The sequence below is a fragment of the Pongo abelii genome, chromosome 14 (assembly GCF_028885655.2).
Source record: "Pongo abelii isolate AG06213 chromosome 14, NHGRI_mPonAbe1-v2.0_pri, whole genome shotgun sequence".
In the NCBI taxonomy this organism is placed as follows: Eukaryota; Metazoa; Chordata; class Mammalia; order Primates; family Hominidae; genus Pongo; species Pongo abelii.
In genome coordinates this window covers 56,880,623-56,906,759 of record NC_071999.2, presented here as the reverse complement: position 1 = coordinate 56,906,759, position 26,137 = coordinate 56,880,623, and the positions used below count along the sequence as shown (strand labels likewise).

Genomic DNA, 26,137 nt, shown 5'->3' with positions numbered 1-26,137 from the left:
AGCAATGAGGGGATCGTCTATTTATTTATTTTGGAGGAATATGGGTGTTTTATAAACTTCCATTTTCTCTTTCCTATGTAGTGTTCGGAATTAATGCCAAAATCCATATAAGCTTAGATCCAGCTAAAAATGTTAACATGTATTACTTCTGGGAACCTCAAAGAAGCTGATATTGCCTGTTTGTGACTTAGGATACACTTATTTGGGTTTATTGGGGTTTCCTGTAAAGTATGAAGCACTAGATGCTTCAGGCTGGGGGCTTTGTTTTCCCCTTAAATCTCCACCAATCTCTAGTTAATCTTTGTTTTTCTGAATAACAGTGTTTTATATATATGTTTGTTTTATTATTTTATTTTTTAAATTGATAGATAAAATTGTATATATCTATGATGTGCAACATGCTTAGAAGTATAAATGCATCATAGAATGATCTAGTAATGTTTTAATGTTACTTGTGCTATCACTGTCAATTATCCTTGCTCCCTGTCCCACCTTAGAGCATTCAGAGGATAATTCCATCCCTCCTGCTCCCAGCACGCCCCTGTCCCCACCCACTGTGCTCCTTGCACGCGCGCGCGCGCACACACACACACACACACACACACACACACACACACACACACACACACACACACACACACACACACACACACACACACACACACACACACACACACACCCCACCCCCCAACCCCCAACCATGAAGGGACCTTAACCTGTTTTGCCTCTCACAGGCTCCTCCATTCTTCCTGAGCCTAAACATTCAGGCTGCTCTAATGCTCCAGGGCTTTCCCCTGTGTCATCCATGGCTTTACTCTGATTACGCCCTCACCTCGGCAGTGGGGAAGACTAGTGAATTGTGTCCACTGCCCACAAAGTGGATCTCCTGGAGGGACCCAGGTTAGCTTGGCCTCTCCTGGCAAGTGAGAAGTCACCAGAACGGGGGCTGTGGAGCTGGAGGTGGCTTCATCCACAGTGAGTGAGGAAAAGCCACAGCAAGGAGGTCACTGCGGGAAGGGCTCCCATCTCCAGGTCCCCAGGGGAGTCCTGAGCCCACGCTGAGCCTGGGAGGATTCAGGGAAGGCACAGAGCCTGCCTCAAGGAACCAGTGCAGGGAAGACAAGACAAACACATACACCACACACACCACATACCACACACGCATAGACACATACACCACACACACACACCACACACACCACATACCACACACGCATAGACACACACCACACATATATGTCACACTACACACACCATATACCACATGCACCTCACATACACATATGCCTCACATACTACATACACATAGACACATACGCACAACACAGATACCTTACACACATTTACATACACATATGTACCACATCATACACCACTGCACACATAAACACACTACTACACACACAGCTAATGACAGAAGGAGCTCCTGTGTCTTAGGAGAGGGATTTGGTGAGGAGAAAAAATCATGTCTGGTCTTAGCTTTGGGGAGGAAGGGTGGCATCTGGGCTGGCACTGAAGTGTGATTTCATGGAAGAATATGAAGGTGGAGGCCTGGGTGGGAAAGGGGTGTTTAGGGGAAAGTCACATGGTCAGGGCAGAATGGGCAGAGTGTCTCTCCTTGGCAAAGCTGTGGGAGGAAGTGTGGAAGGGGCATGAGTTACCAAGGAAGGCTCTGGTACACATCTCTATGCATCTCTGTAACTACTGAAACTGAGAGGCTGTCTGGGATAGCTCTATGTGCCTATATTTGTGTATTATGTGTAGGGGTGTGCGTGTGTGTGTGTATGTGTGATGTGTAGGGATGTGTGTATTGCTATTGATAAACCATCTAGATTAGTACAAGGAAAGAAAAAAGTTAATTCCACCTTTGGTGGCATCTGTTCTAAGAATCACTTCCTTGTTTGTTTCAATTCCTGTGGAAAGTGCTCACAGGCAGTACTTTTGCTGATGATGTAAGATGGCAATTAAGTGGAGAAATTATCTGAAAGCTGACACTATTTTCTGCTAGTTTTAATCAGTTTTAGAAGTCAGTCGATGAAATATGATGTTCCTGCCAGGTGCTTAGCCTGGTATGAAACAGGACTCCTGTCCTCAAGCTGCTTTGCTATGGGGTGCCTAGACGAAGGCAATGGAGTTTTGGGAAAACAAATGAGCAACTAAGAAAGAGCTAAACAGTGGCGCATTCCTTCTAAGTGCAAGAGAAAATTTAGAAAGGAGTAATGTCTAGTAATGCCAGGAAGGCTTCCCAGAGCAAGAGGTGTCAAGGGCCTGAGGTCCTTACGTGTGCTGGCTCACCCCCTGCCGGCAGGTCTTGTTATATCGAAGGTTCTGAGAAGTCCTGCAGCATAGAATCCACATTTCCCAAACATACTGGAGGGACCACAGAATCTCTCCTCCCACAATACAGTTTACATCAGATACAGAGAAGAGATCTTCTGGGAATGCTGTTCAGAGAGGGTGAGAACTGAGTGAGGTCAAGCACAGGAGGGATTTGCTCGGGAGGGGAGGAGAGGGCTTATGGTCCAGGTGATGCATGATTGTTGTATGCAGTGAGGGGTGCATCCTGGCTGCTGGGGAGAGCAGGAAAGGGGATGAGTAGGCTGAGTGGGGCCACACTGTTTGGAGACAGGCAGAATTCAGGCAGGATGGAAGGAAGCAGGCACAGCCAGGCAGTGCTCTCTTCTTTCTCTTCCACCAACTCAGGAGACTCCACCATCCCCTCTCTGCCCCCTTCTCTGAACCGTGGCCCCAAGAATGCAGAAATGGGGGTCCTAGGAAGATTAACAGGGCAGATGGGGGCTCCATCCCTGGACTCAACCCCACTGGCAGGATTGTGGAGACCATCAACAGACCCAGCACCTCCTCTCCTGGGACTGGGGGAAAGAGGAAAAGAGGTTTTTGTTTGTTTTTGTTTTTGTTTTAGAGAAGGGGTCTGGCTGTGTTGCCCAGGCTGGTCTGGAACTCATGGGCTCAAGTGATCCTCCTGCCTTGGCCTCCCAAAGAGTTGGGATTACAGGTGAGAGCCACTTATGCCCGGCCTGAGGGGGTGTTTTTTTGGTTGTTGTTTTGTTTTAAACAGTGGGGGAGGAGAGTCCAAACGACATCTGATTAGGGCGCCAACCTCTAGAAGGCCGCCAGGTGGCCAGTCCCAGACAGGAGTGACTAAAGGGCAAGGCTCTGGGGAGAAGCAGCTGTAAGGCGGGAGGGTAGCTGAAAGGTTGAGGGAAGGGGTGGTTTTCAAAATTGATCAGGAGTAGGTCGTTCCTCCTCTTCTTTACCCAGCCCCAAGCCCTGAGGGTGCCTGATGCTTACTATTAACTCGAGATAATTCATAGAGCCTCCAAAGGGGCTTCGTCTGAGGGGTGCCAAAAGGCAGGTACCCACCTGGGGAAAATAGGACCAAACTGCTGCCTGTGGGTGAGATTTTCTCTTGATGTTCATCTGCAATGAAACCAGAGCGCCTCCTAGCTTTGGAGGACAGCTGCTCATCTCTGCAGGGGTGGCTGAGGGCTAATTGGGCTTGGGGGATTGTCCCCCTGTCCTCTCCTCCCTTCCTGTCCCCTCCCCTCCCCTTCCTTCCCCTCTCCTCCCCTCCCCTCCTCTTTCTTCTTTTACCCCCTTCTCTCCTTCCATCTTCCTTTTTTTCCATCCCTTCCTTCTCTCCTTTCTTCTTTTTCTCTCTTCTTCTTCTTTGAACAGGCAGCTTTGGAGCTGTTTGTCTCACCAGTGGCTCTCAAGTCCACAGCGCCAGCCCCAAAGCATCTGAGTGGTGGCTGCCGGCACTTTCCACTGTGAGATGTGCTGCCTGAGGGTCTGGTGCTTGGCCATGGGCTTTCAACTGATCTCAGTGTGGGTGTGGCACAACTGACACTGTTGCTTTTCCTGGCCTTAACAAGCCACCCATTCCATTGCCTCCCCAGGTGGCTGTGGTGGTGGCAGTGAAGCCTGTCAGGTCACAGAGCAGCTCCTCACCAGCCCATCGCATTCTGTCTCCTGAGAGGTCCCATCACGATGGGGCAGAGAGGACTGAGTCGCAGCCCAGATCTCAATGTCTAGGACTGGACTTGGTTTGTCAAAAGTGTAGTCTCCCATCCCTGCTGGCATTGGCAGGCTGCAGTGCAGAGTGCCTAGGACTTATCAGCATTTGCCAACAGAGGCTTGTCCAAAAATCATCCAGCCAGCTCCACATGAGGTTACATTGCCATCATCTGACTCTGATGGAGGATTCAGACAGCCCACTCCATGCCTCCAGCACCACACCCTGCAGCAGGCAGAACAGTGGCCCCCAAGACATCCTCATTCGAGTCCTCAGAGCCTGTGAAGGGCAAAAGGAGCCCTGCACATGTGATTAAGGGTCTTGACATGGCAAGAGGATCCTGGACCATGTGGGTGGCGCCAGATAATCACAAGGGTGTTTCTAAGAGGGAGGTAGGAGGATCAGAGAGGAGATGCAATGATAGAGGAAGAGGTTGGAGGGATGCGATTGGAGATGGAGGCAGGGCCACAAGCCAAGGACTGTGGTGGCCTCAGAAGCTGGAAGAGGCGAGGAATAGATCCTCCCCTAGAGCCTCCAGAAGGACCCAGCCCTGCCTACATCTTGATTTTAGCACATAAGACCCATTTCAAACTTCCAACCTCTGGGACGGTAACAGGACAAATTTGCATTGTTTTAAGCCATGAAGTTTGCAGTAGTTTGTTACAGCTGCAACAGGAAGTGAATCCACCCACCTAAGCTCTTCTGCAGGTGTGATCCCTGTCCCACAGGAGTCACTGCTGTCGCCTGGCAGGTTGAGGCTGCAGTGAGCTGTGATCACACCACTGTGCTCCAGCCAGGGTGACAGGGCCAGACCCTGTCCCCAAAACTAAATAAATAAAAATAATTTTAAAAATTACCGTGAAAAGTATCAACTGCTTTGTATGTAGAAATACAACCCAGCAGTCCTGGGAACAGGAGCCTAAGCCTGGGCCACGCCCACCCAAGACTACTCTGAAGAAGCCTCTGAAGCTGAGTGCATTTGGGAATCACTAGTGTATAAACAGGGCTCTTTCCTGGAGATGACCCTTCCTGTGTTTATCTGCCTCTGCCCTGTGAGTCATTAAGAAAAGGGCATGTGCCCAGCATTTCCCAACGACCTGTGAAACTTTTTTCAAGCGATAACTCCTGTGGTTGGATGGTCTGTAGAGGATGAACTGATATGCCATCTCCACCCTCTGACACTCCCTGCTCAAGAGGCCAGGGCTGCCTGCAGAGAGATGTGAGGGAGGAACAAGAAAACAAAGACGTTAAGTCTTGACAGTTATGTTTTAAAAAGCACAACCCACATGTATAAATGAAAGAGTGGAGAGAATGCATGATCAGGCTGAACCAACACACGTATCCCCAACACACACACACACACACACACACACACACACGCACACACAGTGGGTGGGGAGGGACACTGATGAGAAAGAATGTGAGAAAGATTACATCAGGTTGAGTTTCTGAGAAAATGCTTTGGACCTCCGCTCCCCAGCTGAGTGGGAGAGAGGGGAGAGCAGGGGGCACATGTCTGTGAGAGAAAGATGCTTGAGCCCCTTAAGTTCTGACGGCTTGAAAGTAGAGCAGACCATTATCTCCTTATGCTGCATTAATGTCCTGGAAGAGGAGTTGCCCAGAGCTTCCCCTGTGGCCTGGGTGAGCAAAGGACAGGTGTTGCCTGGATGTGTGCTCAGGTGGGCTTCTGACAGCAAGAGCTCTGAGGCAGCGGGTACCTGGTGTGTCTTAGAGAGGGACAGCCCCCAGGGGTGCCCCACCTTGGTAGATTCCCTTGCCTGGAGGTAGACTCGCAGGAACTGCTCTGAGCTTAGACGCTGAAGACTGAGGAGCAAATCTGCTGCTAGGCTGGGATGAGCAGCCTTCTTTCCTGCCCTTGGATCATTTAAGTCTCCTGGATTCCTGTGAGACTTTGGGAGCCTCCTGGAGTCCAGTAACAACCAATCTGTAATTTCCAGCCCAGTGGAATTAGAGGCTGGAATAGCAATTCACTAGAGACCCAGGTTTATGGCTTGAGAGGCAAACCTGCTAGATATCTGAACACCTGCTCTGCACCAGGTCTTGAAGGAAAACCCAGGCTTGCCCCATCTCTTGCCACATGCCTTACTGCTCATGGTCACTGCAGGTACTTGACAGCCTGAGAAATGTGCAGCCGCATCTCCGTTCGCGGATCAATGTCTGCGTATTGACCAGGGTCAGCACTCAATGGCTGCCTCCTGATCCAGCAAGCTCTCTGCCTAGCTCCTCTCCCACCAGGCGTCGCAGAACTGTGAATTGCAGTTATCAGAAGCAAAATGAAATGAGTTTGAGCCTAAGGGGAATCCATAATTGGAGTGCAGGAGTGTTGCAGTTTCACAGCTGGGCCTCAGGCACGATGGGGCAGAGAATCTGAAGGCCACCGGAAGTCCACTTGCAACAAATACTCATTAGGTGACTGTCGCAATTGTAGGTGAGGGATCTACAGCCAAGAAACCATTCAAACAAGGCTCCTGCCCTTCATGAGTTTACATTCTAGTGGAACAAAGATACAGCAATAATAGGCAAATCCTGTCATTTCTGCCAGTGGAAAGTGCCATGAAGACACTGTAGCAGGACAGCAGGGTAGAGGAGGCAGTGATGAGAGATGGGGAGGGGGATTGCCATGGGAAGATGCTGCCCTGTGAGTGAGAAAGCCCTGAGGGGACCTGGCTGGGAGGGTCAGCGCTGGTGCACATGGGTAGGATGGAGGGAGGCAGGAAGAACAGGCCCAGATCTCAGAGAGACCAGCAGAGCAAGAAGTTGACACTTTATTGCAAAGCTGCTGGAAGACATTGGAGGGCTTGAAGGAGGGGCGTGACGATTTGCTTCATGTGGTGAGTGGATTGTAGGGGAGTGAAGAGGCCATGCCCTACCCAGACCCTCCTCGGGGCTCACCTGTGCTGCCTGGCACAGAGCAGGAGTCAAAATACACGTTGGCTGAATTACTGTCAAAGTCTTATCTTTTCTCTGTCAAGTCTTAGCTGGCTTGAGACCATGTAGTTCTCTTCATCTGGAAAATGACACCAAATATTCAATAACTAGCTTTTATCAGATGCCTGTTTCAGGAGCAGTGCAAAATACAGGCAGCAGCTCACATCTTTCTGCTGAGAGGTAAAACGCTTGCTCAGAGTATGTTCTTTGGTTGCAGGCATATACATTGCTATTAAAATGCCTCTTGGATTCCTCACTGCAATGTCATACCTGGACTTCCACAAAATAATTCCACATATTGCCTAGTCCTTAGCTCCTGAGCCTGGTGATAGAAAGCCTCCCTCCCTCCTTTCCTTCCTTCTTTCCTTCCTTCCTTCTTCCTTTCCTTCCTTCCTTCCTTCCTTCTTTTTCTCCTTCATATTAATCCACTATGAGCTAGGCGTGATGCATTAATAGCATAGAGATGAAGTGAATACCTTCTCTGCTTGCGTTTGAGTGGGGGAGTCAGAAAAGCAAACAAGCACAAGAAAGTGTCACAGGGATGCTGGCAGGTGAGGAGAGCGACATGCTCACGCAGGTGCGCAGCAGGAGACCCGCAAAGGCAGGTCACCATGGCACCGTTTGCTCGGGACACAGCCAAGACGTCCGCTTAGGGAAGTGGACAGACAACTTGCGATGTGTGTCATAAGAGAAAGTATTTACTCTGCAGCGTTCAGAATGAACCAACAGGATCTGTGTGTATCAATATGGGGAAAACACAGTGTTGAGTGAAAAAAATTACAGACATACCTAAAGAGCCATGAAGATTTAAAAAAATTGTTTCATATACTGTTCTAGACACCAGCCTCTGTGGTCAAAGTACAAACATGGTCTGGGGCTATATACCAAGTTCAGATCAGTGGTTTCCTATGGGGAGCAAGGGAAGAGAATGGGGTCTGGGAGAGGTGTGTCAGGGCCTTCAGCTATATTTTGTAACTTATTTCTAAAACTGTGAAGCAAATGTACCAAAATGTCAGCACTGGTTAAATCTGGGTAGTGGGTCAGGGATTTTGTCTTCTTATTCTCTGTATTTATATACATATTTAAAATATGTGTAAATTTTTAAAAATACATGTGGATCTGGTGTTTGTAGAGAGGGCAGGACTAAAGCTATAGCATTGGCTTACCTTCAGAGCAGGCTCAGGTGAATCAGTGGGCTGGGGAGTTTCACCCGGGCCTCGGCACTGGCCACCGGCACCTCACACAGAGGCGAGCAAGGGCCTTGGGAAGCATTGATTGTTCACAAAGCAGGTAGAGAAAGAGAAGGAAAAGATGGGAATAGGAGGAGGTCTCAGAAAGGAGCAGAGCCAGGAGAGATGTGTGATAAGGAGGTCCAGGAAAGAAAAATAATTCTAATTATGGGCTGGGCATGGTGGCTCATGCCTGTAATCCTGTCACTTTGGGAGGCCAAGGTGAGTGGATCACTTGAGCTCAAGAGTTTGAGACCAGCCTGGGCGACATGGCAAAACCCTGTCTCTACCAAAAAAAAAGAAAAAAAAAAAATTTCAAAAATTAGCCAGGCATGGTGACGTGTCCCTGTGGTCCCAGCTACTTCGGAGGCTGAGGTGGGAGGATCACTTGAGCTGGGGAGGTTCAGGCTTCAGTGAGCTGTGATTGCACCACTGTGCTCCAGCCTGGATGACAGAGCAAGACCTTGTTCCAAAAACTAACTAAATAAAAATAGTTTAAAAAATTACATGGAAAATGTCAATTGCTTTGTATGTAGAAATACAGAGACTAAGAGTGAATCCCCATATACCCACCCTGAACATCTTGAATTAAATAATTGTCAAGATTTTGCCATATCATTTTTGCTTCTTCTATTCCTCCTTTCTTTCTTTTTCTCTTTTTTATTTGCTGAAGTAATTTAAAGTGAATCCCGGACGCTGTGTCTTTCCACCCCTTCATACTGCCATGTGCAATTCTAAAATATCCAGACACTGAGAAAGATTTTTAAAGAGGGAAGTGTCAGTCACATTAAATGTTACAGATGACTTGAGATGAGGACCAAGGGGCTGTCAGGAAAGTTCCAGGATGGAGAACAGCTGAAGGTGCAGAGGTGGCAGGAGGAAGTGCTGACCCTGAGGCATTGCTGGAATTGGCACTAGGAGTTCACAGAGGGCCTTCGAGAGAAACATTCAAGAAATGCCAATCATTATTTTGAGAACTGTGGTGGTAAAGAGGAGAAGGAAGATCACCTTTGAGCATGCAGGGATGAGGCACAGAAATATTTTTAGGATGGAGAGAGATTGATATTTGGAAGCTCAGGTGACAGGTATGAAAAAGGAAGCAAAATTGATGGAAGAAATTCCCAGAGTGACAGAAGGGAATGAGAGGACACTGGGATGAATCTCTCAATAAACAGGAAAGAAGTTACTGAAACATCTAGAGGTGGGAGGAGAGGGGCGACATTCTTGGAGAACACTGAGTTTGCAGTTTGGGACATGAGAATTCGGAACTCCCTGGGGGCAGAGACCGGGGTCAACCCAGAAGTGTGATGATATTGTGACTTATCGGGTGGCTGCTGCAGGCACTTTTGTCGTCTCATTTAAGCCCCATCAATGCATTTTGCAGCTCAGAAGCGTGAACTCAGAGATGTTAAGTAACTTGCCCAACACATACTTAGTAAATAGCAGAATTGCTTTTAGCGCAGAGCCCTTCTGCACAGCCCTGAGAAACATTGTCCTTAAACTGCAGGACTAGCTGATGGCACCAGTCCTCAGTAGCGTGTGGGTTTCCCTAGCATCTCCCAGAAAACAGCTCACTGGATTGGCTCAGGTGTGTAAGGGTACCTGGATATGTGAGCAGGGCAGGGGTGGCAGAAGATGGAAGATTCAGGAACCTAGGGGTGCCTGTCCATCTTTGTTCTTGAATTATATTATTTCCTCTGGAATTCCTGCTTCTGCTCTCTCCCTCTTTCCTTCCCTGAGCACCCTCTCTGGGTGCTCAAACTCCTCTTTGGCCCCAGCTGCCTCCAGTCTTTTACTCAGGCTTAATAAAACTTGTCCGTCACCTGGCAGCATCACAGCCCCACCAACCTGCTGCCATTTGTTGAGAGAGAGAGACCTGGGATGTCGCTGGTCCACTGGCAAGTCACTTAGACGAGGAAGGAACAGTTGCCCTGTGGAGCTCCATGGTGATGTTTGCAGGTGCAGTGTGGGACTAGGAGGTGGGTGGGCTGGCACCCGTAAGTCATATTCATGGTCTTTAGTGAATGTCGGCCTGGTCAGCAGATGGGCAACTAGGGCTTAAGCCCACAGGTTAGCATTAACGGGGCCTTACTTGTCCTCCTCTGCATAAGGGAATGGAGAAAACACTGGTGAGCGAGACAGACCTGAGTTTGGATCACCTCAGGTGATCACGCAGCTTCCCAGAGCCTGAGGATACAGTGAGAATGATGCCGGAGAATGATGCATGGGAATGCTCAGGGGGTGGAGGAAGAGTTGAAGGGGTAGAAGGGTACTGAATTCTTGCTGGTTTAATTGAAGGGGGAAAGAGTGTGTTTAAATAGGATTCTCAGAAGAAAAATCACTGAGGTAAAATAAATTTTAGGTGGATGATTTAAAAGATGAAACTTAAGGATTTCTTGGGTAACTGACCTGAGGTGACCCTGAGGGGCTCTGGGCCAATGGCACCCCAGGGAACCAGGCCCTGCCTGGGATGCAAACCTAGGAAGGAGGGCTGGGCTCGGTCCATGCTTGGATGGCTGGAAGGGCCAAACCCAAGCCAGCACCTGGCTCCATGTGGCGCCTTTCTCTAGACTAAAATGCAGACTAAAATAAGAAGTTTTCAACAAGGGAAGAATGCATTGATGATAGCTACCACTTGTTGAACCTTAAATATATGCCAGGCACCCTGACAAGTACATAGAAACCCTTTACATATCTATTCTTCCCAGCTCTCACACAGCCCATATGTAAAATACTATTGTTCCCACTATTTCATGGAGAAAGAACTGAGACCAGAGTACAGAGGCCATTCACTGGGCCGTTCACTGGGCTGTTCACTGAAGCTTCTCCCTCAAGGCTTCTGTAATGCACAGGCCCCTGTCAGGCTCTGGAAGGGGCCCAGCCATGGGTTCTCTTGGTCATGTGTTTTGCAAGTTTTGCAAAGTTAGTTATTAATATTTCACTTGTAATTGGTTAAGATAGGTTTCTTCATGCCGGTGTCCCTTCCAGCACATACACGTTCCCTGTGTTAAGTGTCAGTGATTTTTTTTCTTCTTTTTGAGACGAGGTCTCCCTCTGTCACCCAGGCTGTACTGCAGTGGTGTGATCTTGGCTCTCTGCAACCTCCGCCTCCCGGGTTCGAGCAATTCTCCTGCCTCGGCCTCCTGAGTAGCTGGGACTACACGTGCACACCACCACGCCTAGCTAATTTTTGTATTTTTAGTTGAGACAGGGTTTCACCGTGTTGGCCAGGAAGGTCTCCATCTCTTGACCTCGTGACCCACCTGCCTCAGCCTCCCAAAGTGTTGGGGTTTACAGGCGTGAGCCACCGCACTTGGCCAAGTGTCAGTGATTTTAAGGGGAAAAGGTCATTGAGTTGGGGATACGATTAGTTTGAATGAGCGAGATCTATTCAGATGATTTGCTACCACTTCTGTGTATCAAGTGCTCCCTGTATAGGAATGACTTCCAGGACCCAGGACTATTCCCACTGTCTACTTCCTGACTCACCCAGGGGCATGGTGACAGGGGCGTGTCTCTGTGTATATGTAGAGGAACATGAACAGTAGAGGAACTCCAGATCTGTAGTATATGGAGTTCAAAGCTACTCTGGAGAATTCTCCCAATTATCTGACATGTAAAATTGTTAACAGAGTCGATTCTCATCAACAAAGGTCTCTCTTGTCAGGAACATACTTAATGTGGCCTATATACTTTTAAGCGCATCATGCATTGTTTTCTTTTTCAGTGGCAACTCCAAGAAATACAATTCACTGCAGCTGTTGTATCTTTAGGGCAGAAATCAATAGTAGTGCTGTATCTAATGAGTATGTCTATGCGTGAAGTGGCATATTCTACACATTCCAACTATTGATAATGAAACATTTCTATCAACCTTGCTAGGGAAAAGGCTGAATTGTCTTGTATAAAATCATAGCCAGATGAAGAGTCAATCAGAGCCCCAAAGCACAGGATAAAAGTATTGCAGAAGTGTATTATTGGTTGATAAAAACATGAAATGATTTTTCTGTATTGTTTACTGTTTTTGTGGTACTTTCCAGCTCTTCAATATTTGTAATTTGCCGTGAAGTCTTTACATTCTAAACATCACTTTTGTACCTAATTTTGTATTTGTAATTTTATATCCTTTTCTTAAGGAAAATACTCCAGATTGTATAAAATTTAGGCCCACAAAACCTGAATCAATTCTTGACAGAGTAATTAAGTAACAGCCGAAATCACAGCCACTAAATGGCCAAGCCAGGATTTGAAGCTGGAATTCAAACATGGGCCTCAAAAGGGCGTCTTGGACTCTAACATGTGCCCCTGGAGTCAGAGTCTTGTTAAAGTTCAGATTCTGACTGAGCAGATGTGGGCTGGTGCCCAGGTGCTGTGAGGCTGCTGCTCTGTGGGCCACACTCTGAGGAGCCAGGATCTCTCAGCTAATGCGCTGTATGGCCAGCTCTCAGGCAGTGCAATTAACCATTGCCACTCAGGGAGGTTGTGGGACTTGCCCAGAGTAGCAGAGTCAGAGGCTGAACTCACAGCTCCATCGCCTGCCTTACATGGTGGCAGGTGGGCTAAGTGGGGAATCCCAGGAGTCAGCTCTGGGTCCCCAAGAGGAATGTCCCTTCCAGCCCCCTACACCTCAGGTGGGAGCTGCCTGTCCCCTGTTCCCTGAATTGGCCTGAGATGCTGCAGTCAGTCTCAAGACCTGCAAGGCGAGCAGGAGAGCACTGGCGTTTCCAGTGCAACAGACATACCTGGCTGACCTCTACTTGCCTGGCTTTCTCCACCTTGGTGACAGTGCTGCTCAGCCCCGCTAAGCGTCAAGTTTCCCTATGTATTAAACGAGCTTAATATGACCCACCTCATCGAGTTATTCATGGATTAAATGAGGCATTATATGACAAATTACATGATCCAACTCTGCATGCATTGGCCTATAGCACCCGTGGAACTGGTGATTGTTGTTCCTGAGCTAAACTGACCTTGGGAATCAAGTGACTTCGTCTTGCAGCATGTACGCTCAGCTTCCTTTTTTCTCAATGTGTGTGAAGATGAAACTGTTAGAATAGAAGGACATCTGCAAACATCTCACACCTGCAGAGGGCTGAACAGAGGTAAGGGCTTGATGGCAGCTAATTGTTCCCTGACAGATGTCAACTTTGCCTGTCTGTCTCTCTTAACATGTTTGCAGCTGTGCAGCAGGCTGACAGCCTCTGGCATTCTCTTTCTGCCTGGGTCCTCCCAAATGCACCCAAAATCCCAGCCATGCTGTTTGATCACCACAGGCCTGCCTGATGACAACAGGCTGTGGTGATTTTATTTGTCATCTTTAGAGCATGTGTAGCAGTATTTCTTTCCCAGAGACATCAGATGTTTGTACTGCAGACATCTTTTCCAGGAGAAAAGGCTAATAGATGAGGGCAGGCTGTATTTCCTGGCTGGCCCAATCCTCTGGAGACTTCCTGGTCATTAGCATCCCCCAGAAGGACATGCACCATAATGGCTGCAGACTCTAGGTGGTGCTGCCCCAAGCCCTGTAGCCTAGAGCGTCCGACATCAGTTGCAGCCTGGCCTGGGTTTGGGTTATTTTAAGCTGCCCCTGCAATGCAGCTGCAACTCCAGAAAAAGGACTGAGGGGCCTGCTCATCAGGGAAGAGCTCAGTAAGCACACGTTGTCACTGGCTTAGAGAGCAGGGAGACAATATAATTACAGTCATTCCAAGAGGTTCATTCTGCTGCATTGCCCTTTTCAGGAACACCCCTCCCATTTCTTTGGCACCAATACTATTTTTTAAAAACCTTCCTGGTAAATTTCAAAATGCCACTGGTAAAAGCAAACTGCTTCACTTAGCTCCTTGGTTACTTGTTTAAAATTCAGTGTATCTCAGTAGAATTTTTTTATGCAAGGGATTGAAGCTCCTGACCTTGCCATTTGGGGGAAGGGGATGTCTAAGAGTATGGGGAGGAGCTTTCACCTTCAACCCGAGGTCCTCAACTGCATTCCACACGAAGCATTAGCTTTAGGACAACATGAGCAAAGACTGAACCCTGAGAATGCAGTTTGCCCACTCATCTATTAATTTGGTGTGTGAATTAACAGGCTTTGCCCAGAAAGAGGAAGGGGTGAAGCTGTGGAATTGCTTTCCTTGGAAAGCTTTGTTTAGTGGACACCTGTTAGTCCTGAATGGCAGGCAGAATCCTAGGTTCACAAGTGTTAATTTTCTAACTCTGAAGCTCCTTCTATTGTCATTTCCATCCGTCTAACTTTTCAGATTCCTAAGTATTTTTTCTGCTTCATTCATGTATGCATTCATTCATCCATTCAGTGAGCATTCATTAAATGTGAACTATGTGCCAGGACTGCACTGGACATGGGGGCCACTGTCCCTGCCCTTGAGCTTCCAAGGCCGTGATGGGTGGATGAGCAGGGGTCAGTGGGCAGACACCGAGGTCAGTGCCGCTGGTAGCCCACATGTCTGGGGCATGTGGAGCTGTGGAGCATCACCTACTGGGTCTAGGGGCTGGTGAGGCTTCCTGGAGTGGTCCTAGAGAAACAAATTGGCAATAATTAGGGAGGAAGTTTAGTGAAAGAAAGAGAAAGGCGTTTAGAGGGAAATTTGGAAAGTGTGGCCAAAGGGTGTACCATGTAAACCCTCTCTCCAGTCCCCCACAGCTTTTAGTAAGAGATCAGTTTCCTGAGAATGTATGTGGGCTGGGAGCTCTGTGGAGGATGTGCCAGGCATGGCTCGGTGCTCCTGAGCCTGCTGCCCCCACGTGACACGGAGAAGGCTGTTTGCAGAACAGCCACAGGTAGCAGCACAAAGAACAAGCGTGAATGGGAAACAGTTCTCAAGAGCTCTGCCTCTCTCTCATGTGTCCATTCGCCTCTTAATAATTACCGAATACCTGCTGCACACACTGTCGTCGGGACTGGGAAAACAGGGAAAACCGCCGCATCTTGGCCCTTTTGGACCTTTACATAATGATCAGCAAATAGATGAATCTGTGGTTTGTCAGACCATGATGGAGGAAGACAGCTATGGAGAAAGACAAAGGAAGGAAGTGAGATAGAGCCTGCAAGGCTAGGGTGAGGGTGGGAGGTGCGACACAGGTGACATTCAAACAGATCCTTGAGGGAGTGGCCATGTGGGTGCCTGAAGTAAGGGTGGTCCAGGCAGAGGAAAGAAGCGGGAAAGCCCTGAGGCAGCAGTGGGCTTGTTGTGTTCAGGGAAAGGCAAGGAGGGGAAGGCAGAAGCAGAGCAGTGGGAGGGAGTGGGTCGGAGAGGAGGAGATGGAGCTGGGCAGTGCATGGAGGGCCGGGAGGCTCTGTCTCGGGCAAGGTTAGAAGCCAATGGAGGCTGTGGGCAGGGGAGTGGCAGATGTGACCTCTGTTTCAATGTGAACACCCACTGTCAGGTCAGCGTGGGCCCAGGCTTAGAGCAGCCAACTGGTGCCTAGCAAAAACAAACAAAAAACAAAAAACCCAGAGTCTCCAGAAACCAATTAAGCAAAAATATTTATAGAACATCTAGTACGTGAAGGACATTTTGCTAGGTAGTTGGTTCCTCTCCTGAAGGAGCGAGCTTTCCGGATGAGTTGAAGATATGTGCATGCTCGGGAGGTGACGGCTCATTGCAGGGCAGGGCATCATCCGTGTTGAAGGAGTGCCAGTGTTTCAGAAACAGACACAGAGTAGGTACGTTTGATGGACAGTTAAGAGGAACACTCTCTATGTGACAGCACTGTTTTAAGTGCCCTGGATCTTCTGGGGATGAGATTAGTGTTTTTCAGTCATGCGTGGGATAGTTGAGGATCATGCTAGGCAGAGGTGAGCCCTTTCCTGGAAGGAGTTAACCTAAAAAGCATAATCTGCCTCATCTGGGAGGAGCTTAATAAATCTCTCTTCAATGAAGTAATGGTCAATCAGAAAATTTATATTTTAGCTATAAAATTACTTATCACAATTTACCATGGGGCATAATCTTAGTCAAGCACCCAAATTAATGATTTCAGGCAACAGATACTGAAACACCAAAGTGATAAGGTGGCAGGTATTTCAGTTAGCTACTGCTGCATAATGAATGACCCCAAAGCTTAGCGACTTAAAACAATGATTTGTTATCCCTCATCATTCTGTCAGCTGGGAGTTTCTTCTGCTGGCCTCACCTGGGCTCACGCACAAGACTGCATTTAGCTAGGGTGTCAGCTTGGGGATGGGCATAGCTGGGATGCTGGGTCACCTGAATCTTTCTCTGCACATGGTATTGTTTTAAAATACAGGTTTTAGCGGTGCCTCAGGATGTAGAGTGTAACAAGGGGGCTGGGGTGGGCAGCGTGGGCCTGTCAGGCCTGTGGGTGCTCGCGTCCTCCAGATCCCCCCGCAGCTGACTCCACAGTGGTCCGCTCCGGTTGCCAGGCGCAGATTTGCGTTCCGAACGGAAGGCTGCGTATTCTCTGCTGCTTATTGTGGCCTCAACAGGCCGTGGTTACTTTGGCCACTGCCAGAGCAGCCTTGGCACTATGGAGGAGCCTAGGGCTACCCCTCAGCTGTACTTGGGGCTGGTCTTGCAGTTGCTACCCAGGGTTATGGCAGCACTGCCTGAAGGTGTGAGACCAAATTCGAATCCTTATGGTTTTCCATGGGAATTGGTGATATGTGCAGCTGTCGTTGGATTTTTTGCTGTTCCCTTTTTTTTGTGGAGAAGTTTTAGATCTGTTAGGAGTCGGCTTTATGTGGGAAGAGAGAAAGAGCTTGCTGTAGCACTTTCTGGACTAATTGAAGAAAAATGTAGACTACTTGAAAAATTTAGCCTTGTTCAAAAAGAGTATGAAGGCTATGAAGTAGAGTCATCTTTAGAGGATGCCAGCTTTGAGAAGGAGGCAACAGAAACACAAAGTTTGGAGGCAACCTGTGAAAAGCTGAACAGGTCCAATTCTGAACTGGAGCATGAAATACTCTGTCTAGAAAAAGAGTTAAAAGAGGAGAAATCTAAACATTCTGAACAAGATGAGGTGATGGCGGATATTTCCAAAAGGATACAGTCTCTAGAAGATGAGTCAAAATCCCTCAAATCACTACTAGCTGAAGCCAAAATGACCTTCAAGAGATGTCAAATGAAGGAAGAAAAACTGAAGATAGCAATACAAGATGCTTTGAGTGAAAATTCTCAACTTCAGGAAAGCCAGAAACAGCTTTTGCAAGAAGCTGAAGTATGGAAAGAACAAGTGAGTGAACTTAATAAACAGAAAATAACATTTGAAGACTCCAAAGTGCACACAGAACAAGTTCTAAATGATAAAGAAAATCACATCAAGACTCTGACTGAGTGCTTGCTGAAGATCAAAGATCAGGCTGGTATGCTGGAAGAAGACATAATGGATGATGGTAACTTGGAATTGGAAATGAACAGTGAATTGAAAGATGGTGCTTACTTAGATAATCCTCCAAAAGGAGATATGAAGAAACTGATTCATGCTGCTAAGTTAAATGCTTCTTTAACAACCTTAGAAGGAGAAAGAAACCAAATTTATATTCAGTTATCTGAAGTTGATAAAACCAAGGAAGAGCTTAGAGAGCATATTAAAAATCTTCAGACGGAACAAGCATCTTTGCAGTCGGAAAACACATATTTTGAATGTGAGAATCAGAAACTTCAACAGAAAGTTAAAGTAATGACTGAGTTATATCAAGAAAATGAAATGAAACTCTACAGGAAATTAATAGTAGAGGAAAATAACCGGTTAGAGAAAGAGAAACTTTCTAAAGTAGACAAAATGATCAGCCATGCCACTGAAGAGCTGGAGACCTGCAGAAAGCGAGCCAAAGATCTTGAAGAAGAACTTGAGAGAACTATTCATTTTTATCAAGGGAAGATTATATACCATGAGAAAAAAGCACATGATAATTGTTTGGCAGCATGGACTGCTGAAAGAAACCTCAATGATTTAAGGAAAGAAAATGCTCACAACAGACAAAAATTAGCTGAAACAGAGTTTAAAATTAAACTTTTAGAAAAAGATCCTTATGCACTTGATGTTCCAAATACAGCATTTGGCAGAGAGCATTCCTCATATGGTCCCTCACCGTTGGGTCGGCCTTCATCTGAAATGAGAGCTTTTCTCTATCCTCCAGCTTTGTTGGAGGGTCCACTCAGACTCTCACCTCTGCTTCCAGCGGGAGGAGGAAGAGGCTTAAGAGGCCCAGGGAATCCTCTGGACCACCAGATTACCAATGAAAGAGGAGAATCAAGCTGTGATAGGTTTACTGATACTCAAAAGACTCCTTCTGACACTGGGCCCCTGTCACCTCCGTGGGAACAGGACCGTAGGATGATGTTTCCTCCACCAGTACAGTCATATCCTGATTCAGCTCTTCCTCCACAAAGGCAAGACAGATTTTATTCTAATTCTGCTAGATGCTCTGGACCAGCAGAACTCAGAAGTTTTAATATACCTTCTTTGGATAAAATGGATGGGTCAATGCCTTCAGAAATGGAATCCAGTGGAAATGATACCAAAGATAATCTTGGTAATTTAAATGTGCCTGATTCATCTCTCCCCACTGAAAATGAAGCAACTGGCCCTGGCTTTGTTCCTCCACCTCTTGCTCCAATCAGAGGTCCATTGTTTCCAGTGGATATGAGGGGCCCGTTCATGAGAAGAGGACCTCCTTTCCCTCCACCTCCTCCAGGAACCATGTTTGGAGCTTCTCCAGATTATTTTCCACCAAGGGATGTCCCAGGTCCACCACGTGCTCCATTTGCAATGAGAAATGTCTGTCCACCGAGGGGTTTTCCTCCTTACCTTCCCCCAAGACCTGGATTTTTCCCCCCACCTGCACATTCTGAAGATAGAGTGAGTTCCCTTCAGGGTTAAGTCTGCCTTCAAATGAGCCTGCTACTGAAGATCCAGAACCACAGCAAGAAACCTGACAATATTTTCGCTCTCTTCAAAAGTCGTTTTGACTGTTCTCATTTTCAGTTGAAGTAACTGCTGTTACTTCAGTGATTACACTTTTGCTCAAATTGAAACTTAATAGAATTATAATTCTCAGGATAGTATTTTGTAAATAAGGATGATTTAAATATGAATCTTATGAGTAAATTATTTCCATTTTATTTTATTCTAGATAGTGTAACTATTTTAATTTGATTAATCCACTGTTATCTAAACAGTAGTGGGAGTTTTATATATGTAATCTTGCAGGTGGGGAAGTTTTAAATTCTAAAGGCTTTGTCCTTATTCCAAGAACTGTATTTACTGTGGTTGTGGACAAATGTGAAAGTAAATTTATGCTTAATTAAATAAATTATAGTTGATTTAAAATATATATATAGGTTGCATTATTCTTAAGGTATGGAGAGACCAACAGATCAAGAGTCGATTGCCACTGAAAAGATGGTTTGTTACTCACAGATCCCAAGAGAAAGGAAAGTACTATGCCATGCAGGACTAAATAGGGAGGCACTATGGTCAGCGAGAAGGCAGGAGGGATGGAAAAACATGGGCAAGAGCCTTTACGGTGGTTTCCATGGGAAGGAATGAGTGAGGCAAGATGAGCACGGTTAAGGTTAGCTATTATAGTTTGAGTAATTTCAGCAGGCTCTGGGTATAGGGGCTGTCCCTAGTTGTCTTGTACCTGGCCCTGGGGTGCTTAGGGCAGAGGAATAGTGGCCTAGAGTGTGTGAGTCCTGTGGAAGGCTGATAAAGTAGGTAGCTGGGGGCATGAGCTCTGGACTGGTTGGTTTGTGTGTGAAAAGCACGCTCAAGGGCAAGTTGTTTACTGTCTCTAGGAATTGGCTAACCCTGGGAGGGACAGGCCTGCCAAGGTCAGCAAGGCCCTAGATGTCGGAAGTGTCAGAATACATAAAAAAACATGGTTAATATGGTATCAGAGCCTCTGTCTTCATGTGGCCTCTCATGAAGGGCTCTAGAGTGAGCTCCCTTAGGGGATGTCAAAGGCCGTTCAAGACAGCAGAAGCCACAAGGCCATGTAAAGCCTCAGCTTGGAAGTTATGCAACATCACTTCTGCTGCATCCCATGGATCAAAGCAAGTCACAGATGTGCCCCAGATCCCTGCTCACGTTGAGAGGAGAGGAACATTAACTATGTGGGAGGGGAGGGTCATTGCAGTTGTTTTTGCAAACAACCTGCTACAGAAGTGTGGCTTCAAAGCACTGCAAAGGCCTTTCTGAACAGACCAGATCAAATAGGAAGAGCAGAAAGAAGTTGAGTTCCAGCTCGTTTGTCTTTGCTAGTGTGGAGTCAGGGTATAGCTTCCCTTTCACTGTTGGTCCCCAGCATCAAGGGTCAGTTGGGTGTTTGTCCAGGAGCCTGCAGGGACTGTTTGTACTTTTAGAGGAGGGTTGGCGTGGCTTTGGGTTGCTGCCTCTGAAACTGCCCCAGGGCCTGGGATCCCGGGGAGTGCCTGCCTGTGCTGGCAGGGAGCCCAGGCCTGTTTGCAAACTGTTTGAATGCCTCAGGGTCAGGGTCTCTCATGGACGTATTATTTTCTTATCAGGAGTTAAAATAACTCTAGACCTTCTCCTATAGAAATGCAGATGCTTTATTACAATGAAAGTACCATTTGTAAAGCATATGCAATTAGGCCAATAACAACCAACATTTACTCCCCACTTTAGGGCCCATGAAGCACTTTCTCATATGTTCTTCCTTGTTCTCACAGTCACCTGTGGTTAGGCCTCATTATCCTAGTTTTTCATATGAGAACATTGAAGCTCTAGGGGATCCCTGTCTTGGTGGGGGCTCAGAATTGGCTTGGGGCCCTAGGAGTTGCCCTGGGCCCAAGGGTGGAGCTATGGGACCCCTACAAAGCCTGCCTCGTTTCAGTGAATCCCTTCTCTCCCCGATAACTGCTCATTCTGTGTGGCTGCACTCATTAGATTATTTCACCCTTTGAATTAGATGCCTCGGGGAGTTCCCTTAGCGGTCTAAGTTAGCCTTTGCAGGGGTTACTGACACCCCCAGGTACAGCCCAGCCCTGCATGCTGCTCTTTGCTCCAGGGACCCCAGCCTGGTCCACCATTTGCTAGGAGAAGATTTCAGTCCCTCCAGAGCACACAGCCTGTGAGGTGCCACACTGGCTCCCAGAGCCTGAGCCCCAAGTCACCACTGGGTACAGTGCACGTTCCTCTGCTGTGCAGTGGTGGAGCTTCATCCTGATGAGTCATTTGTTCTGCGTCTAGGTGTCTCAGCGAGACTCCTACCTGTCTGCTTCAGAGCCCCAGGTGAAGCCTTCATTCTCAATCCGACTGGGGAAGAGAACGCAGCATCACAGCTGAGTTGCTCTCCAACATAGAACCACGGGGCATTGTCCTAAGACACATGCTGACATTAACCAAGGCTAATGAGGCAGAGCCTCTCATAATAGCATTCTGTTTCTTTGGAAACCAAGGTGTAGTTTTTTAAGTGTCTCACGGCCCTTGATCACAATTTGCATTTCCTAGCACTTATTCTACCATTTTTACAGGGACCTGTGGCAGGCAGACGGGCTCGGGCGGCTTCCCTGCAGGATTCCACTTCCTGCTTGGGTCGACCCCGCTGCTTCGAGGGAGGGCTTGCCCCTTGCCTCCCTGCTCTCTGGGTGTTTCCTTTGTGAAGGGAGGGACCTGGCATGCTAGAAAACATCTCAAAGCCCTGCTGAAGAGGAACTCCGGCTTCCCTTGGGATGCCCTGAAGAAGGTGCTTTCCAAATGAGAGGGCCTCAGGAGGGCAGTGGCATCTCCGTGACTGGGTGAGTCAGGTGCGGCTCTAGCCGAGGTGAGTGGGACCTGCCGTGTCCGAGGTGGTGACAGCAGGCACTGAGACTGCTCTGGAATCATGGCTCTCTGAGGTTGTTGCTCTGAAGTCCTGCCTCTAGGCCCTCGTCCAGTGTCGTGACAGCTCTTTTCTCTGGAAGAGGGAGGACAGTCTCTCTCCCTGCACGAGCTGCCTTCAGCCTGACATTTCTTCTCCTGCTTAGGGCTGTTCTCTGTTGACTGCTTCGCGTTGTCTGCTGTTTTTCTTAGCTCAATGCTTCTCAAGGAGGGTGCTGTTGACCTCCCCCAGGAGCATTTGGTAATGTCCAGAGATATTGTACACAGTAACTACTGGAGGTGTGCTACTGACGTCAAGTGGGTGGAGGCCAGGGATGCTGCTCAACACCCCACAGCACACAGGACAGACCCCCACAACAATTATCTATTCCAAAATGTCAGTACTAATGAGGTTAAGAAATCCTACTAATGATGATGTTCCCCTACCTGGTAAATAAAATTCAAGGTTCTCAGCCTCCACATCAGTACAGAATGAATGTTTCTTAATTGAAATGCTTGGAGCCAGAAGTGTTTTAGATTTAGGATTTTGGAATATTTGCATTATATTTGCTGGTCGAGCATTCCCAAACTGAAAATCTAAAATCTAAAATGCTCCAATGAGCATTTCCTTTGAGCATGACTTTGAGCATCGTGTTGATACTCAAAAAGTTGCAGAATTTGGAGCATTTCAGATTTTTGGATTGCTCAACCTGTGCTTTCCACAATATCTTGAAAACGGACCATGCTTATCTTTTCTCTTTTGATCTAGAGCCTCCTTCTTTTCCACGTCCATACCATGAATTCCTATTCAAGCCCAGAGAAAATTATTCATTACTACTATGCATTAGCTGCTGAAGGCCAGGTGATGTTTTCCCAGATCTGACTCATCATGATCATGATAATCATTATCATTGTCATCATCATCATCAACAATTACCTTAGGGTCATCATAAGAATTGCATATAAGCTAGCCACGAAGCAGTCATCAGTCATCTGCCTTTAGCCCAGTGCTACCTTAATTCAGTTTCTGTCATCATGTATTTCTTAATTTCAAAATAGGCAGCAGCACTAAATCTGGTCCATGGGCTCATTAACATCATCATCATCATCATCATCATCATCATCATCATCATCATCAACATCACCATCACCATCATTGTCATCATCACTGCAAACCAGGCAACAAGCAGTCATTAAGCTCATGCTGATTCTGATGCTGATGGTGAATGAGAAGCAGCACTGCAGAAAACCACCTCACTCCTAGCATCCCAGGGCCACAGGTGCTCTGTGTTAGGTTGAGTGTTCACTTGTCCAGTGTGAATGTATTTTTGTTAAGAGTTATTGGCATCTGAGTTTCTGGTGACCAGATGCTTCTTTCTAAACACACACACACACACACACACACACACACACACACACACACACACACACACACACACACACACACACACACACACACACACACACACACACACACACACACACACACACACACGGAAGACTGTTGGAGAAACCCAAATGGTGTCATGGGGGGCAGGTGTGAGAAGACGCTTTGGTTGCCCAACCAGGTATGATTCTGCCAGAGCAAAAGACCCTATATGGTTCTCTTTTCTGCCCCAGCACTGCCTCATTATGGCTATGATAGGTTTATTGAAGCTAAAGTTTGGGCATTCTGGGGCAGCCTTGGCCCCACACCCACACAAGTCTTTTTCATTTTTCAGTTGCCACTGAAGTCTGGAAATAGCACTCTGCCTTTTCCTCTGGCCCATAGAAACTGGGACTTCTGGGTGTTTAACTTAGCATCTGACTCCATTAGATGCTCAGGGCCTCCTGCACTTACACCTAGGGATAGGGGAAAGGGGTGTTCTGGGGAGAATAGGGGGAGCAGTTTGCCCTCTATTTGGTGGCTTTCCCTGTACAGTGGAGAGAGCAGCCAGAACCTGAAGTGACAACTGAGACATTGTCATCTGACATAGAGTCTCTCTTCCCTCCCTGACCTCATTCGTATGCCGCCTCTCCCGCCCTCCCACTTCCAACAGCGCACTTAGGAATGAGTTATGAAGTGTCTTATTGGAAACCAAGGCCTGAATAGCAATGAAGGGAAGACACTATAGTTAGTTATTATTGATCATCTCTACCTGCACTTTCTATATTTGCAAGCACTTTTTGGGACTTAGTGAGTAATAAATAAAGTGTCTCTAGATTACCTTGCTGCTTCCCACTGCTGCTGCCTCGTGCATGCAGTTCTAGTTGTGTACCGCCTGGATACACACACTAAGGAGGTGAGACCTTCAAAAGAAGTGCAAAATATTTCCACAATTGTGTTTGTGTACAAACTGACCTGTCAAAACCAAAACTATATTTAGGTAGATTATAATCAACACCCCCAGTGGATGCTATTGGTGCCTTGCCCAGGGCCCCTTTACCAGGCGGATGCACTCATCTCCCAGCTTTGAGTATTGCTCACCGCAGCCGCCTACTTCCTGAAGAATTGCCCTTGCAGAGCAGAAGCCACCATGCTAGAAAGTTATCCACTCCCTCGGCATCCCATAGCCAATAACTGATTGCTGTCAGGGCTGTGTTAGTTATCTGTTTCTCAAAATAAATTACTCCAAAACTTAGTGCCTTAAACGGACAATGAATATTTGTTATTTCACTGTCTGTGTGGGTCAGGGATTTGGGAGCAGCTTAGCAGAATGGTTCCAGTTTGGGTTTCTCAGGAGGTTGCCCACAGACTGTCCATCAGGGCTGCAAGTGACCTGCAGGCTTGACTGAGGCAGGGGGCCTTGCTTCTGGGGTGGCTCACTGGCCCGGCTGGCAAGGCGGGGCTGGTTGTTGGCAGAATGCTCAGTCCCTCTAACCATGGGACTCTCCCAAGTTCAGCTTCTAGAGTAGCTATGATAACATACTTCCTATAAAACGTATATTCTAAAATATATTTAATAAAATAACTTTCCTCTAATTTTTAAATCTGCAACATTTCAGCAGTTCATTTTAGACATTCAGAGGCTGAACATTTTAGATTCTGGTTCTAAAGGCATGTGGATGCCCTCAACATCAATAGCAGCAGCTAATAATTCCCAAAGCTTTTCCAGGCACCAGGCTGTGAGAAGGGCAAAATGTGTTGTGATTCTGTTGAAGCAATGCCCACCACCCCTTCAGTCCCACACTGAAAATGTAACAAGGCAACTGGGAAACTGTCTTCAACATCAGTGCTTTTTTTCATTTTGTTTCTCTTGATTTTTACATCTTATAAAACAGAGAATCTACCTATATTTATTCTTTCATCCAGTGCACGTTGGCTTCTGACATCACCCCTGAAATGGCTTCTCCAGAGGTCTGCAGTAACACCCCCCTGATACCACATCCCAAGTGATTCTTTTCAGTTTTTTTATTACATGACCTTTCCATGGAGCTTGACCCCAGTGGATAACCTCCCAAGCTCCTCCTTCTTGAAACTGTACTCTCTTGGATTTTGAACTTGGATGACAGAGTGAGAAAGGCCTGGCGTGTTTGCTCTGGACTGGGTAACCCAATGGAGCTATGTGGATTTTCTGCACAAATTTCGTATGTAAACACACCCAATGGGTCTTCTGCCCAGAGGATTATAGCTAGGCTGGGCTGGAGGTAGGGAAAGCAGGGAGGAGGCTACGTGTTGTGGGAGGAGGCTGATAAAGCCTGAACTGGGGGAGGCAGTGAGCCTTAGGAGAGCAGGTATTTCTAGATACTTAGGAGAGCCACTGTCACAGAGCTTTGTAAAGGGACTTTGGATGGAGTGGGCACTGGGGGAGGGCAGAAAGGAAAATAGAGGCACTGAAGATGTGTTCAGGCTTCTCCGAGGGTAGTTAGTAATGCCATTGACCCAAGTAAACTGATGTGTTTCTGTGTTTTTGTTGGATTCTTCTTCGTTTTTGACTTTCCTTGGCTATATGAATTTCCAGAAGTACCTGTTCCAGGGGCAACTGACAACTGAGAGGGGCGTGAGGCGTGGGAGGGCGGGTGGGGCACAGGCAGCTCCACTGGGCGCCACCCCTCCAGCAGGAGTGGTTTCTTTATATGTACCAGGGATATTTCTGCATTGAACTCTAGACCACGTGGAACTTCGCTTTTTAGCAGGTCA

At 47.2% G+C, this 26,137-nt stretch overlaps 1 protein-coding gene across 1 annotated transcript; it reads left to right on the top strand.

The window, feature by feature from the left end:
* LOC100451133 (cTAGE family member 2-like) lies at positions 1-25,996 on the top strand. The gene is given in 2 exon segments (XM_054529061.2): positions 1-19,054; positions 19,057-25,996. Coding segments are annotated over 2 exon segments (2,409 nt in total). The 5' UTR covers positions 1-16,722; the 3' UTR covers positions 19,134-25,996.
* The last annotated feature ends 141 nt before the right edge of the window (positions 25,997-26,137 follow it).